Source organism: Aquarana catesbeiana, linkage group LG06, assembly GCF_042186555.1.
Source record: "Aquarana catesbeiana isolate 2022-GZ linkage group LG06, ASM4218655v1, whole genome shotgun sequence".
NCBI classification, from domain to species: Eukaryota; Metazoa; Chordata; class Amphibia; order Anura; family Ranidae; genus Aquarana; species Aquarana catesbeiana.
Window position 1 is genome coordinate 384,948,695 of NC_133329.1, and position 16,905 is coordinate 384,965,599.

The following is a 16,905-nucleotide window of genomic DNA, read 5'->3' on the forward strand; positions in this document are numbered from 1 at the left end:
ACTTACCTCACCTTGCAGGGGTGTTTAGCATATTGACCCCTGGTGCTAGCTGCCATTCTGTCCTACTGAGCACTGACTTAACACATTCTTTATTCCTAGTATGTGCATGTATGTGGGATACAGTGGGCACGGGTGCCACCCCCCCATCCATGCCCCGGCCCCTTTTAGGACACCGGACGCATGGATTCCTATGGCGGGGGCAGGAAGGTGTGGTACTTTTTGAAGCACCTGATTAGAGCCAGAAGCTCTAATAGGTTTCAAAATAGGGTGGGCTCGGGGCGCAGAGTGATCCCACCCAATTGTGTGACGATAGCAAATTCATTTTCACTATTTTCACACTAACCTTCCTCCCCGCCAATCGGGAGGCAGGGCGTCAGACCTGTTTCCTGATTGGCCAAAGCGTCAGGCCACCCTATTGGATGTCTGGCGCTTAGGAAGAGGAGCAGAGGAGACAAACGCTGTAGCGGAGGTCGCCGCAGCTCTGGTGCACTTGGAGAGGAGCTGCTGCCTGGCGGTAAGTGCCAGGGGGTCTGTCAGAGCTGTGGTGGGTTGGGGGTGCTGCCAGAGCCGCGAGTGGGGGGGGGGGTCGGTGGGCACAGTGGCTGCACATGATGGGCACAGTGACTGCATTTGGTGGGCACAGTGGCTGTATTTGGTGGGCACAGTGGCTGCACATGATAGACACAGTGGCTGTATTTGGTGGGCACAGCCTGCATTTGATGGCAAAGTGGCTGCACATGATGGACACAATGGCTGCATATGATGGGCACAGGCTGCAGTTGATGGCAAAGTGGCTGCATTTGATGGCAAAGTGGCTGCATTTGATGGCAAAGTGGCTGCATTTGATGGGCACAGTGGCTGCAATTGATGTTTTTTTTAAAAGTATTTTTCAGAATTTTTCAGTTTGTTTGCACCCCCCAAAAAATTTTGAGCACCACCCGCCACTTGTGGGATAGGTACCTTAGATTGTAAGTTTCTTGAGGGCAGGGGCTGATGTGAGTGTACAATATGTAATGTGCTGCATAAATTGTCAGGGCTGTATAAATACCTATAATAAATGATCAATATATGAAAAACAAAAACGTAGTAAGACATAATAAATACAGCCAACGCCAAAGAAGAGACAACAACGTGGACAAAGGATCACATTTTTGAATAAATATTTATTGTTCAAAGACTGCAGATTCTTCCCTTTGTTTCCTCGGAGGTGGACAACCCATTGTTCATCGCAAACCCCCCTTACAGCAAAGAGTCCAATGCACCCTCATAAAGGAAGACATTAAAATATACCATATACATTACATTGGGGGGAATACGCTGTAAATGTTACTCATAGGTACAATTAAAAATAAATTCAATTTTCAGAAACATTTTACCAAGTTGAGCAAGAATCACTTTTTGCTTCTAAAATGGGAGGTCCTGCAGAGTTGATGAAAGTCGGGATTTCTGGCTCCTAATGAACTGTCTGTTCTAGAATATCCTGCTGAGACTTGTACAATAAATGTGGGCAGACAGCCTGTCCCTCAAAAGAAAAAAAAAAAATTCCCCAAATAGAGTTCCCCATTATAGATGGGATGGGTTTGATTCCTCGGTGGATCTTCACTGTTGTCTGGAATCTTCCTTTCCCAAAGCCTGGATGTGACCTAATGTGGTCAGCCCATGTGTTTCTATGGAAGCTCCACTAGGGGGAGCATGGAACTGAAAGTCTGTAGGGATAGATGTGAAGTCGCAGGCCAGTGACACAAGTAGCTTGGCTGAAAGGCCGACTTCTCAGCATGTCATAGCTATGCCGGGGGGGGGGGGGGGGGAGCAGTTCAATCCTCCTGCTAGGGTCCCCGACAAAATACCCGCCACCGATCAGATTCTGACCCCTATTCTGCTCTAAATGGAGAAATCAATCTGCTCTCTACTCTGGAATGTCTGTCTGGTATATGTGCAAATGCAACAAACTATTCTAAAGATGCTTAAAGTCCATTTCCACTTTTGCAGACAAAATTGGGATAACACCTACTTTATACTTGTTACATGTTCCCATTCACACAGCATAACTTGGCAGCTAACCTTTTTTTCAGATGCTCTTATGGAAACTCCAGCACTGAAAAATCCTACTTAGTTGTCTTATGATGGGGCTGGGCTACTGTGTTTGCCATAAGGAACTCTGTACTGTGCTGGCAGATCTCATTATTAGTTGAAAACTGCCCTCACAAAGGTTTAAAGTATAACTAAAGGCAATTTTTGTTTTAGTTTTGGATAGGGCGGAGGAGGGGGATGAGAACCAGGTCTTTTTTCCTTTAGAGAATAGATGCAGATACTCCCCCCTTCAAAGTCAACCTTTGTGTACGCCCCAACCCACCTCCAAGTACCGTCCCTTGGTTTAACCCCCTACTCATCTCCCTGTACCGCCCCTTTTAGAGAACATGGAACCAAGAATCATTTTGTGTTGCTAAATAATTTTTCTAGAATGTGTTAATGATAGTAAGAAAAGCAGTAAAATAGATCCTCTGCAGCCAGGGACAATATAATCCCCTGCAACAAAATCCCCTGTGACCCAGCAACAATAGACTCCCACCAGCAATAATAACTCTCCCAGCAACCAGCATCAATAGACCCTACAGCAGCTACAAACCATACACCCCCCCCCCCTCAACAGTGGGTCCTTCCAAGCAACATCTGACCCCCCCCCCCAGCAACATAAGACCCTCCCAGCAGCAATAGATCCTCCACCAGCTACAATATACCCCTGCAGGAACAATAGACCCCTACAACAATAGACCCCCTAGCAGTCAGCAACAATAGACCCTCCTGCACACCCCAGCACCTCTTACAATTACAGACATTCAGTGCTGGAGGTGGTGGAACTGCGTTCCCCCACATTCATCCTGAAAAAAAAAGCCCTGATTAGAACACCTGCCAGATTTTTATTGCTGTCTGTGACCCTATTAGGGAGATTCACCTTCTCGATTTGTCCTGGTGACTGTTATCACCAACAATGAAAATGAAAGAAAATCTCAAATTTTGGGTTGTCACCAGAACAGGTGGAAAAAAAAACCTGACAGGGGATATAACCTTCCCTTACTCTAAATGAAATACAAGTTTTTCTATTGGGACAGAATTGGATTGGAAATGCTGTACAGTCTGCCATGACACCTTATCCCCCTTAAGGTAGGAAATATATATAAAAAAAAAAAACATGTATGCTGCATACATGCGGAAATATATAGTAGGGTTTTCTCAAATTTGACTGCAAAAGTGGAAATTCACTCTAAAACAGCAATAAAAAAAAATTAAAGCTTGCAGATAAGTCATATAAATATCACAGAAATTGAGATAACACTCCTAAGGCCACATCCGTATAAAATTAACGTGAAGGGAAAAGGGGGTGAAGGGCCAATAAGGCCCTAATGCGGACTTTACAGGCAAAATGGACAAGAGTATAATAAAATTGATACTTTATTAACAATGAATCATAACAGACAAGTCAAGTAGAAAAAGAATTAAAAGCATACAATACACATATGGTGGTCATAAGTGTCTAGTGTAAACAGAAGGTTAACGCCAAATGGACAGCAGTGAGCCCCTGTGCATCAACGCGTTTCGCTATTTTGCTTCGTCAGGACACACTTGGGGGGTAGTTGAAAGGAACAGGCCTCACTATCAAAAATAAACAAATCAAATACAATGTCTTATTTATTTTTTTTATCTTTGATAGTGAGACCTGTTCCTTTAAACTACCCCCAAGTGTGTCCTGACAAAGCAAAATAGCGAAACGCGTTGACGCACGGGGCTCATTGCTGTCCATTTGGGGTTAACCTTCTGTTTACACTAGACACTTATGACCACCATATGTGTATTGTATGCTTTTAATTCTTTCTCTACTTGACTTGTCTGTTATGATTCATTGTTGATAAAGTATTATTATTTTTTTTATACTCTTGTCCATTTTGCCTGTAAAGTCCGAATTAGGGCCTTTTTGGCTCTTCACCCCTTTTTCCCTTCATATAAGTATTAGTATTTAGCTGTTTTGGGAAATCTTTCCCCTTTGAGCATCTGGGAGTTTTTGAAGAGCCTTATTTATCAAACCTTCTGGAGAAGAATCGCCAACACAGCGATCAAGCAACACATTGATTGTTAAGTAGCATGAGATTACCCAACAAAGGGCTGATCTGATGTCACCAAGCAAATTTTGCATGACCACGTCCTAAAATAATGACTGCAATAACGGAGAGGCCAGGCAGCCTAGGGTCACATTTTTTCTTCTTGAACATTCAGATCAGTGTTCTATTTCACATCTACTGCTCTTTACTTATAACTTCCGCCTTTCAATGCCGTTTTCATATCATAAACTTGGCTGCATAGCTGCACTACCCTGGAGTGTAGGAGGCAGAAAGAGGAAAGACAGCAACACAAAACGATGGGCGTCTTTTGTGAACCTGCCTGAAAGAAGAATCCTCTCAAAGCAACCCATCACATTCTTCATTTCATTATTGAAGAGCAAATTACAAGTTTAAGGAAAATTCTGAACAATACAGTTGACTTTTTGTTATATTTTCAAATAGTATATTTTGGTAAAAACTGCAGAAGGACACAAAAGAAATGATAAAATAATAAAAAATTTAAAAAAAAACTTCTTCAGGACCACTCATTGTAGTACATTGGAGGGTTTAATACATCCCACCTTTCTTGGGGCCCCTGTTTTGCTTGAGAAAAAGATTTAGTTATAGCATTGGCTTTAAGCTCCACCAACTGGAGAAACCTGGTATTGCATCAATTTTCTTTGGCAATGTCTTTTTTGTGGTCAGGCTTCACTCCTCTAATCACAAGTGCAGGATAGAGCGACACTGGGGGGGGAGATGTACTGAAACTGGAGAGTGCAAAGTCTGGTGCAGGTCTACATAGAAACCAATCAGCTTCCCAGTTTTAGCCCACGTTCACCGCAAGGGCAGGTTTGAAATCGTGCAAGTTCAGCTGAACTCACACGATTTCTAACCGGAATTTCAGTCTAACTTCAGGGGCAATTTGACAGACATCTGTGCGGGTTCATGCACAGATGTCTATTTAAATCGCCCCCCCCACCAAAGTCACCAAAAGTAGTGCAGAAACTACTTTTGGGAATCGGTGCGGCGCGGCAAAGTCGGGGTGGCACAGATTCGGACAGTGCCATTGCCGGCAATAGGCTCCGATTTGGCATGCGATTTGACATGTCAAATCGGCCCAATGTGAACGTGGGCTTATTGTCAAAGCTTAATTGGACAAGCTGAGGTTTTAAGCCGATTGGCCACCATGCAGAGCTGCACCAGATTTACACTCTCCAGCTTTAGTAAATCAACCCCAATGTGTTCCATGCTATGGAGCTGTGGGAAGTGAATCCCCTCCATGATACCACACAGGAGCCTTACCCAATCAGGAAGTCCAATAATTAAGGATTTCCATTTTATTTTCCTTTCTAAATTCAAATAAAGGCGGCATATGCCTTTAAAGTTCTTCCTCTGTGCTTATACTGAATATATTTTATTATATAACAAGTTATTATTAATAAAAAAAAAAACACATTTGTGCTTTATGCTAATGCATTGTGCAATACATATGACATATATTATCTGGGTAATTTCTGTATTGCTTTAGTCCCTCGAATTGCATTATAAGACCCTGTATATAATACATCACGGAAAATATATATATATATGTAAAGTAATTACACGTCTGTACAATGAGAACCCTCTACATACAGTCACAGTACACACAACAGAAGCCATTGTATCACCTTTCAAAGACAACGTTACAAACTTCCGAAGAGGCGACTTGCCAGGAAATTCTGATTCTACAGAGACAGCTTTGTAAAGGTTGAGTTTTTAGGACACCGGTCCAGGATGTGACTGCATGTCGGTGTTCGTCTTGTGTTTTTATTAAAGAAGATCTCTGGTCTACAAATCGAGGTGTTGGATGCCGATCTACTGCTCCTGCAGCTGGGATATGATTGGCAGCAATATGTCCACTTTACTTTGTGCTGGATTTGAAACTATTTTTTTTTTTCAGCTCTGACAAAGGCCGATGACACACTAGTGATCACACTTATGTTGTAAAGGGGTTCTGCAAGAGGAACTGCAGTCTGCTAAATACCCTCCCAGCAGCCAGCATCAGGTAGAAAATGATTACTGGGATCTGTTGGCTGCTGTGAGACACCCACTGGTGGACACTGGAATTACAACCCTCCGCCCAGGGAACCACAGTGCCACCAGCTGGTGATTCAGGTCCTGACACTGAAAGTCTGGAAAATATGAAAAGGAGCTTAAAGAGGAACTGCAGTCTGCTCACATAATTTGTAATAAAAACATCTTTGCCATTCTGAAGCTTCCCTCCAACCACTTTGCATATTATTTTATATATACTGTGATTCTGTACTTGCCAAATATGCTGCAGAAATCTCCCTCCACTGAGTCTGGCAGCAACCATTTTAACTGTGGGCAGCTGAAGCTGCTCCATGTTCACTTCCTGGATTTACACAGACACAACTCCAGCTCTGCAGCTCTGATTGGCCCTCTTATGACTCATCCCCCCTCCCTTTCTTTTTTTCTTTTTTTTTATTTTAATTGTCATACATATAGAGAAATAAACAATTTCATTAATCCATCAATCATATGAGTTCCAACGAATCCATTCAAACTCAAATTAACAGCATTACTCCTATCTTAAATACATTTACAGAAAAAACAATAACTAGTTATTTCAGATAGTCCCTATTCCCTCTTCCGTTAGACCTGCTTCTCTTGTATGCCCCCTCCCTTTCTGACAAACTCTCATGAGACTGAGAGAGAGCTGTGCATGATGTCATAAGCCTAGACTTTTTTTTACCAGACAAGAAACAGGAAGTGGGCTGTATTAGGTATTTACTGACAGAAAAAAAATATTTTACTATCCAAAGTTTAAACAACAAGGACAGAAGATTTAATAGATGGAAAGTTGAAAAAAATGACTGAAGTTCCGCTTTTAAAAGCTGCACTTACACAGTTTTGCTTTAATAAATGCTTGGTGTGCTGGTGACATATGTTCTTGTGCAGGGGTCTCCAAACTACACCACCCTGCAAGAGGACTGTGATGTAAGGGGGATTTTAGCGGGGGCTCAGATGGGTTCAAGTTTATTTATCAATATCCTTTCTCGGTCCCCCCCATTTTAGCCATGGACTCATCCCTGGGGTGAAATGCTAGCCAGGCCCTGCCTCTGGAGGTACTATCCTGCATGTCAGAGGATTGCTACAGTAGGGATGGAGCAGCTGTTGGGACCAGCACCCCCTAGTGTCATGGAAAGGAGCACCGTCCTGTTCCTTTGAGCTGCACATACCCAGCGTGTACTCCCTCCTGTCACCCATGATGAGCTCAGCAATTGCCTGTAATATCGTACAAGCTTTACAATGTTCATAATATTTATTCTCTTAGCAATTAAAGTTTTCTGCTAAGGCATCAATTAGGTGTCATATCCTTAACATCCAGCTTCCATTGATGGTGGTAAATCTGGGGCTGTATGTGAGGCTGCAGATCTGCCTTAGAATTAGCCAGGGAGTTGATCAATGGCAGCATCTACCTTTGGATGGGATCCCTTGATGTGACACTTTTTGACAGGTTCTTTTTAATTGCTCATGCAATATTTACCTGGTAAGCTGTTAGGATATTTTTCTGGATTATTTTATTTCTCTAATTTATATTGTTTGCTTTGTTACTACCATAACTAAAGAACTGGCAAAAAAGAAACATTAAAAACTGCAGTTTGTTAATTGGCCACAAGATGGCAGTCCTAGACATGCAATTACTCATTCTGAAAATCTTTAGCTACAGATCAGAGGAGGTTCTCTCTGGGCCATACAAATCCTAAAGGTCCAAATATTCCACATCACTTCACTGCAGGTTTGTCAGTTACCCGGACTACAGGTAAATGTGACGTCCTAGAGATAGACAGGTAGTTAGATGAAATACATAAATAAAATAGAAATGTATTTTAATAGCTAAAAATATTTTTTTTTCCTTTGTGTTAAAGTGTAATTATCTAGAATCCCAATTTAATTCCCATCATACCCTACACAGCTGAAATTTCGTATCAGGCTCATAGTGTAAGAGCAGGCACAAATCTGTGGCATAAATCTTTCTGACGGTCTTGTATTTCAGGACTTGGAAAAAAGAAGAAGGAGGTTGTTTGGATGCCATGCAGAGTTCAAGCTTTTAGACCCCAAAACTAAACGGGAGGCGGGGTGCTTAAAGCAGAACTTCAGTCATTTTTTCATCTTTCCGTCTATTAAATCTTCTGCCCTTGTTGTTGTTTTAGGTTTGGATAGTAAAACATTTTTTTTCTGCCAGTAAATACCTTATACAGCCCACTTCCTGTTTCTTGTCTGGTAAAAAGCCTAGGCTTATGACATCATGCACAGCTCTCTCGCTTACTCTCTGAGAGAGAAAGAGAGAGAGAGAGAGAGAGAGAGAGAGAGAGAGAGAGAGAGAGAGAGAGATTGCCTGCCATATATATATCTGCTCTGAAACAAAGTTAAAAACATAACAAATAAACAATCAGTGTGTATGTGTGTGTATATATATATATATATATATATATATATATATATATATATATATATATATATTAGGAAGGGAGGGGGGATGAGTCATAGGAGGGCCAATGAGAGCTGCAAAGCTGGAGGTGTGCCTCTGTGTAAATCCAGGAAGTAAACATGGAGCAGCTTCAGCTGCCCACAGTTAAAATGGATGCAGCCAGACTCAGTGGAGGGAGATTTCTGCAGCATATTTGGCAAGTACAGAATCACAGTATATATAAAATAATATGCAAAGTGGTAGAGGGAAGCTTCAGAATGGCAAAGAGGTTTTTATTCCAAATTATGTGAACAGACTGCAGTTCATCTTTAAGCTGCATTAAAGGATCAGCAGTGCTTCAGCATTAAGAGCTGGAAAAGCGCTATTACCATTCCACACTTGATAAGGTAAGTAAGGCACCCTAGATGCTTATTGCTAGGGTTAAGCATTAAAGCGGGGTTTCGGCTTCCCGCCCCCAAAAATTTAAAGTCAGCAGCTACAAACACTGTAGCTGCTGACTTACCTGTCCAGGCATCCAGCAGTGTCCTCACCTGAGCCTATTCTTGAATCGGCTCTTAGGTGCTGGCGCCTCCATCTTGGTTAAGGGAAACCTACTGTGAAAGCGCAAATCTGGCTGCGGGGGGGGGGGGGGGGGCGAACTTCCAGCTAGTAGCGAAGTAAGCCAGAAGTAGGAGCGGGTACCTGTCAAAACCAAGTACCCGTTCCCCCCCAAAAGGTGCCAAATGTGGCAGCGGAGGGGGGGAGGCAGACAAGCAGTGCACCACTTTAAGTTAAGGTTAGTGTTATGGTCAAGGGTTATGGGTGTGGCTTACGCTGTTTTATAACATACAAGGTGCGTTTATAAGAAAATCCACAGAGCTATTTGTCCTCTGAAACTGCATGTAAGTTCATTCTGTGCAAAAAGGGGGAAAAAAATCGAATGTTATTAGGCTATTTTTTCTCCAGATTAAATGTTCTTCGAAAAATGAATCAGGAAAATACCACATTATGGCCACTAGATAGAGCTGATGCTTACTTATTTACTATGGCTATCAGTTCCATCTTATGTGGTATTTTCCAGGTTTGCGCTATTCCGTTGAATAAAAACACATCTGACCTGGAGAGAAAATAGCTTAGTAACATTCAATTGTGCTGGCATTCGCACAGAGCAAATATATGTGCAGTTTGCAGGACAATTAGCTCTGCAAAGTTTGAATAAATACACCCCTAAGGGCCTATTCACACCAGAAACTGCACGTTTTGGCATGCGCGGTCATGTGCATTTGACGCACACTTTTATGCACATTTGCGGTGCATTTTTCCAAAGCTTGCTTTTCCTGTGAGGTCATTTTCGTCTTCTTTCTTCTTTGGGCTTTTATCTGCGTTGCAGTTCATTTTCATGCATTTGCGTGAATTTCTGTGCAGAAAAATGCAGCTTGCTGGTTTGTTTTTGTTTTTTTTTTTATTCCCCAGCACTGCAATAGTGTGATCTACGCCCATAGGATAACCTGGATTTTGGGCTGTCTATGCAGTTGGAGTGCAGTCATAAAATGTATCCCACTGCATGTGGTGTGAATGGGCCCTTAGACTTATTTTCTGTGTTACAAATAAATGTTATAAATAAATAAATTTAAATATATTTATATAAATAAATTTACTGTGATCGTCGGCTCCATCTAAAGGTCACCATGTGGTATTTTCCCAAAGCACTCTATATTTAATGATTGAATAACATTCAACCCGGTGAGAAAATAGCCTAGTAACATTTGCAGGACGAATAGCTATGCAAATAGTTTATAAACACAAAAGATAAATATTATAAATACTGGAATGCAGGTTAAGTATTAAGGGTTCTTTTGAAGGAATAGGTTAAAATGACTCTGCCATTAAAAGAACAGCGATAGGTTAAAGGTCAAGGACATATTGAGCCAATATGAGCAAAGATGAGACTGGCAAAAGTAAGGATTGGCTGCACATTAAAAGTATTTCACAGATGAGGACATTTAGCCTCTTGGATTTCTTGTTCCCTCTTTCTGCCTGGAGATCTCCTTTAATAAATGTGCTCTTTGTATCTGATAAAACGGTACAACTTTGTACTTTGTGCTACTAAAAAGTCTTCTGTGTTGGCATAAAGGGAAAGCACACAAGTGCCGGAATGGGTCCCTCAGATTATTGTGCGCACATATATATATGTATAGATATATATATAGAAAAATACTCTTTGCGTCATTGGCTGTTTATAATGTTCTCTTACAGAGCGTGACTCGGGCGGGACGTATCCGCGGTCGGAGATGTTTTCGATGTTCGCTTATTCTGTACATGAAGCAAAGGCCAGGACACAGTCCGCTGCTTCCGCCAGTCTTTTCACGCAGGGGGTTGTGCTGGAACGATCCAAAATTAAACTCTTTCATACTGGGGGGGGGGTTGGGGGAGGGGCACACCCTTCACGAGGAGCTGGCCCCACAAATGTCAGTTTGATCATCTCGGTCATATTTAGTTTGTTGTTCTGTAATAGTAGCCAGAAATACTTGTAGGGAAAGAAAAACACTGTGTGTGACTTGTGGCCACCGTTGGCAATGGAGAGTCCTCATGCGGCTTTATTCAAACATCTCGTAGTGACGCGTCTGTCTGACTCGAGGAACCATGTCCACTAACAGTCTGCGGGGACAAAAGAAGGACACTGAGTACTCATGTATTATGCATTTCATTAAAGTGTTTCCCCTGACAGTATACTGTAGAGCGAGGGTCTCCAAAGTGCGGCCTGGGGGCCGGATGTGGCCCTTTGCTTGTCTTTTCTGGCCCTTGGGGCACTACTCCTCTTACTGACACCAACAATGGGATACTTTTCCTCCCATTGACACCAATGATGGAGGACTATTCCTCCCACTTATATCAATGATGTGCACTATTCCTCCCACTGATACCAACCAATGATGGAGCACTATTCCTCCCACTTAAATTAATGACGGGGGACTATTCCTCCCACTGATACCAACCAATGATGGAGCACTATTCCTCCCACTGACACCAACCAATGATGGAGCACTATTCCTCCCACTGACACCAATGATTGGGCACTATTCCTCCCACTTAAATTAATGACGGGGGACTATTCCTCCCACTGATACCAACCAATGATGGAGCACTATTCCTCACACTTATACCAATGATGGAGCACTATTCCTCCCACTGACATCAATGATGGAGCACTATTCCTCCCACTGACATCAATGATGGAGCACTATTCCTCCCACATATATCAATGACGGGGCACTATTCCTCCTACTGATACCAATGAAGGGTTACTATTCCTCCCACTTTTATCAATGATGGGGTATGATTCCTCCCACTTTTATCAATGATGGGGCACTATTCCTTCCACCTATACCAATGACAGGGCACCATTTCTCCCACTTATATCAATGATGGGGGCACCATTTCTCTATCTTATATCAATAATAAGGGGGTCTAATCCTTCCACTGACACCAATGATGGGGCATTATTCCTCCCACTTATATCAATGATGGGGCACTATTCCTCCTACTGATACCAATGATGGGGCACAATTCCTCCCAATGATACCAAGTGAAAACTGGATCAGAGAGGCACAGAGAGGAACATGTTTCAAATTCTTACAAAGCTTTATGGGTTTTTTTTTTTAAGGTTGTGTCATTGGTCTGTCTAAGCCACACCCAGAGGCCCCATGCATGCTGAGTATTTAGCCTAGGCGCATAAGGCTTTGGTGTTTAGGTGTGGGTGGAGGGCATAGGTGAACCATCCAGGACTGCTGCTGGCAGCCTGTCAAACTTTATGGAAGGTCCGGGCTGGATGGCTTACCTAGCAGTACTAAGGTTTAGGGCCGTATGTGCCCAGGGAAGAATGACTGGAACATAAGAAGTCTGCATTCCAAGCATTCATCGCTGGGCACATACTGCACTAAATATTAGTTCTGCTAGGTGTACTGTCCAGCTGCACCTAAACACCAGAGCCTCATGCACTGGGACTTATCGCCCAGTGCCCATGGGGCCCAATAACACCATTCATGGTTTAATTCACACAAATGTTCCGTCCCTTTGTGGGGATCCAGCTCCAACATTTAATGACCCCCCAGTTTAGATTTGCACTCACTTGACTCCATAGCTCATGATGATCAGTCCGATCAGAATCCCGACAGTCCCATCCAGATACCAGACGGAGGGGTGGTGCTTGTAAACCTCGGCGCTGATCAAAATAGAGAATCCCATGATGCCGCCAACCAGCGAGTTGAATCCTATAAAGATGAAAGCATTAAAAATATGATATGATTTCATACAACACTGTAACTCTGTGTGTGACTTTTATTATAAAGTTCATACATTTTATAATGGTCAGAGTGACAATGCCTTCCTCTGCTTTTCTCTCCAGAAGGACAGCGCCATTCTTTTTGAGCCCCCCCCCCCCGACATAACTGAGCAGTTTATCATTGCAGCGCGGAGGACAGCCCTGCTTCAATGGAAGGTTTATACTTTCCCCGGAGTTGAGCTTTAAACCTATTTGGAAAGGTCTCTATACTACATGGTTGTCAGATCCAGTTGCCTATCCCTAGTGTGCAATGTGGGCTGGGCACAGGGGCCCCGAGGGTAGATGGGGCCCTCTCTGCTCTCACACACTGCAGAAGATTTTTGTCAGCTTGCTTCTCTTCAGCTCAGCTTTGCTCGGCCCTTTGCTTGTATGTGGATTACCCGCACTGTAACGAGCCCCTTACTCGCTCGGTTCCACACTCCTGACACTCCTCTGCAGCTATTGAATCAGATTGCAATGTCTGATGATTCGGTCATCCGATGCTCCGGGACTAGAACCACAGCTCTGTGCCGTTCTAGTCCAGTTGTGATAGCTCAGAACAAACACCAGGCAGGCTGTATGTAAGTTCAAACAGGACTCTCTTTTATTGCAAAATACAGGCTTTTATACACTAAAAGTGTCCCTGCTCATATTACTCTAACAATACAGCTGTAACCTAATTAACCTAATTAACATGAGCTAATGAACTAATCCCTTTAGACAGCCTAGATGACTCAGACATGACCGCTAGGCCAGACTGGCCATCTTGTAGTTCAGAAAATCCAATCAACATAGACTCTTCTTCACACAATAGCAGAGTTAATTAACACCAATAACAATGGGGATCTAATGACTCTTAGATCCCATAGTAGACTTATTTACAATACACATTTTAGCAGACAATAGACAGACAGGTGTTGGAATTTACATCAGCATCTCCTAACAGTATCTGTCCAGCATTATGAATCAGCCACTATTCCAATATGGCAAATCCAGGGTCCCCAGAGTCTGTGTGTCCTGGGGGACCAGGACCCGAATCCACAGTAATACCACCTCAAGGGTCCCCAGGCATACAGCTCACAAAGAGCACCGTTCCCCCAAATGCAAGGGCCCCCGATCGATTGGCAAGAGGCTAGCATACAGTCCCCTCCAAAAGTCTCTTTCCCGGCTAGGTCTGTCACACGCACGCCCCAACGCAGAATGCAACGCGCGTTAAATGGCACGTCGGTGCCATGCAGTCCTGTTCACTCTGAATGGCAACCCAACACACCTTCCGACTGACGTGCATCATGAAAACATGCTGCAGTGCAATGCTCTGCCAAATATTGGTACATGCATCATTTTCTGTCAGTGCAACCCAACTCCCAACGCATTTAATGCGCGTTGCCATGCTGCGGTAAAGCACGTACTAAAGCGCACCTTACCACAACGCCTTAGTGTGAATTGGCCTTCTCACCTTCAAAACTTGCCCATGGCAAATACGGTCAGCAATAGACATGTGCAGGTTGTTTTGTTCCAAATCAATATTCGGATTAATTTTTCGTTATTCGGATGTATCCAAATTGCAATAGTAACAAATTTAAATGAATCCGAAATAGCAAATCTAAATTTCAGATGAAATTTAAATTGAATTCAAAATGTTTTCGAATTTGATTTGAATTTGATTTTCCGAACAGAATTCAAAATAAATAGAAAATAGGGAATTTATAATAAGGAATAGAATAGAAAAAAAGGAATAGCATAGAAAATTAAAGAATATAATAAAAAATAATTGTAAATAAAAGAATAGAATAGAAAAGAATAGAGTAAAACACAGCAAAATAGAATAGAAAATAAAAGAATAGAAAATAATAGAATAAAATACAAAGAATTTAACCATCTTCTGAACTAAGAATTGGAATAGAATAGAAAAGAGTAGAATAGAATAAAATTAGAATAGAATAGAAAAAACAATAGAATAGAATAAAATAAAAAGAATATAACCATTTCCCAAAATTTGAATAGAATAAATTCATATGGAATAGAAAATAATAGAATAGAAAAGAACAGAATAAAAAAAGGAATAGAGTAAAATAAAATAAAAAGGATATAACCATCTTCTGAAATTCAAATTTCGAATAGATTAAATTTGAATTTAAATAGAATAAATTTGAATTTGAATAAAATAGATAATAGAACATAAACTAAAAGAATAGATTAGAATAGAAAAGAATAGAATTAAAAAATACAATAGAATAGAATAAAATAGAAAGAATATAACCATCTTCCAAAAATAAAATTTCAAATAGAATACGTTTGAATTTAAATAGAATATGAAAGAATAGAATAGAAAAGGCAAGAAAATAAGTTAAGAGAATAGTAGAATAGAATAGAAAAAACAATAGAATAGAAAGAATATAACTGTCTTCCCAAATTAGAATTTTTAATAGAATAAATTTTACTCTAATAGAATAGAAAATAATAGAATATAATTGAAAAGAAAAGAAATAGAAAATAAAAGAATATATATAGAAAAACAATAGGATAGAATGGAATAGAAAGAATATAACCATGTAATGCAATGTAGACTGATTGTAGCGATGGATATAAGATGTTTTCATATAAGGATGCGGACACAGCGAGCAATAAAATATGGGACTAATATCAATATTCAGCAATATCTCCGCGTTCTTTATTACAAATCAATATTTAATCCAAGTCATTTTAATTTCTCAAATTGTAGCCGCGGGTGATTCCTAATGAATGAGTTATCATTGCAATAAAAAGAGTGAGAGGGGGGAATCTGCCAGGAGAGAAGGAAGAATTTGTCAATCCCGGGAGCCCGGCGCCAGTCTTATTCAGGACGAAGCTTCCAGCACTGACCACCAATATGAATAGTACTTGGCCAGCATGTTATCCCTTACATCTCTAGCGCTACCCCCCGTAATGGCCGCTGGATTTTTGGGTCCCCCTTTGCAGACACAGCCAGGCAACAGGTATTTTCAGCACGCACTCTGTAGACAGAAACCAGTCCATGGGCTTTGTTTAGTTTTTTAGTTTATTAGGGGAATTGACTTCGGGTGGGGAAATGGTGGTCTGAGATGCCCAGATCTAAAGTATAAAATACTGAGCTGGGTATTTCACCTGGCTGCTTCTCCGCTATAGGCTCCGGGGTGTAGGACTGAAGCTACACACTCAGTCCCTTGTCCTGTAGTTCCTGTGGTGGCTGCTGAACAGGCCTTCTGCTGGACAGGTCCCAATGGCTCCCAGGGTGACTCCGCTAAGCCTAGCTGAGGCTAAAGGGGTGTGAGGCCTCCTAAACTGCTGTTCTCTCTCTTATGCCCCATACACACGGTCAGACTTTGTTCGGACATTCCGACAACAAAATCCTAGGATTTTTTCCAACGGATGTTGGCTCAAACTTGTCTTGCATACACACGGTCACACAAAGTTGTCGGAAAATCCGATCGTTCTGAACGCGGTGACGTAAAACACGTACGTCGGGACTATAAACGGGGCAGTGGCCAATAGCTTTCATCTCTTTATTTATTCTGAGCATGCGTGACACTTTGTCCGTCGGATTTGTGTACACACGATCGGAAATTCCGACAACGGATTTTGTTGTCATAAAATTTTATAGCCTGCTCTCAAACTTTGTGTGTCGGAAAATCCGATGGAAAATGTGTGATGGAGCCCACACACGGTCGGAATTTCCGACAACAAGGTCCTATCACACATTTTCCGTCGGAAAATCTGACCGTGTGTACGGGGCATTACTCTTTGGCTCCTTCCTTCTTACCCCTTCTGCCTAGTGGCAGAGCCCCCCCAGCACAGGGGTCCCCTCCCAGGCCACTGGACTCTCTGCTCCCACATAGCCAGGCCCCAGAATACGTATGGGCTATCTCTCCACCTTCTGGATTTTGAGGAGACTCCATAAATATTCAGGCCTCATCTCTGACCTTCCTCCCTCTAGGTTCTAGAACTCTCCAGAAGCTTCTAGAAGCCAGTGGGAAGCAACAGAGACTCAGCTATTGGAG

At 42.1% G+C, this 16,905-nt stretch overlaps 1 protein-coding gene across 1 annotated transcript in view; it reads right to left on the reverse strand.

The window, feature by feature from the left end:
* Positions 1-8,807: 8,807 nt before the first annotated feature.
* Positions 8,808-16,905, reverse strand: part of TMEM163 (transmembrane protein 163) — a 236,442-nt gene continuing 228,344 nt past the window's right edge. The window contains exons 7-8 of the mRNA XM_073634280.1: positions 12,698-12,839; positions 8,808-11,226 (exon numbers count right to left, since the gene is read on the reverse strand). Of these exons, the coding sequence (XP_073490381.1) occupies positions 11,166-11,226; positions 12,698-12,839 (203 nt within the window). The 3' untranslated portion in view covers positions 8,808-11,165. The remainder of the gene's footprint in view (positions 11,227-12,697; positions 12,840-16,905) is intronic.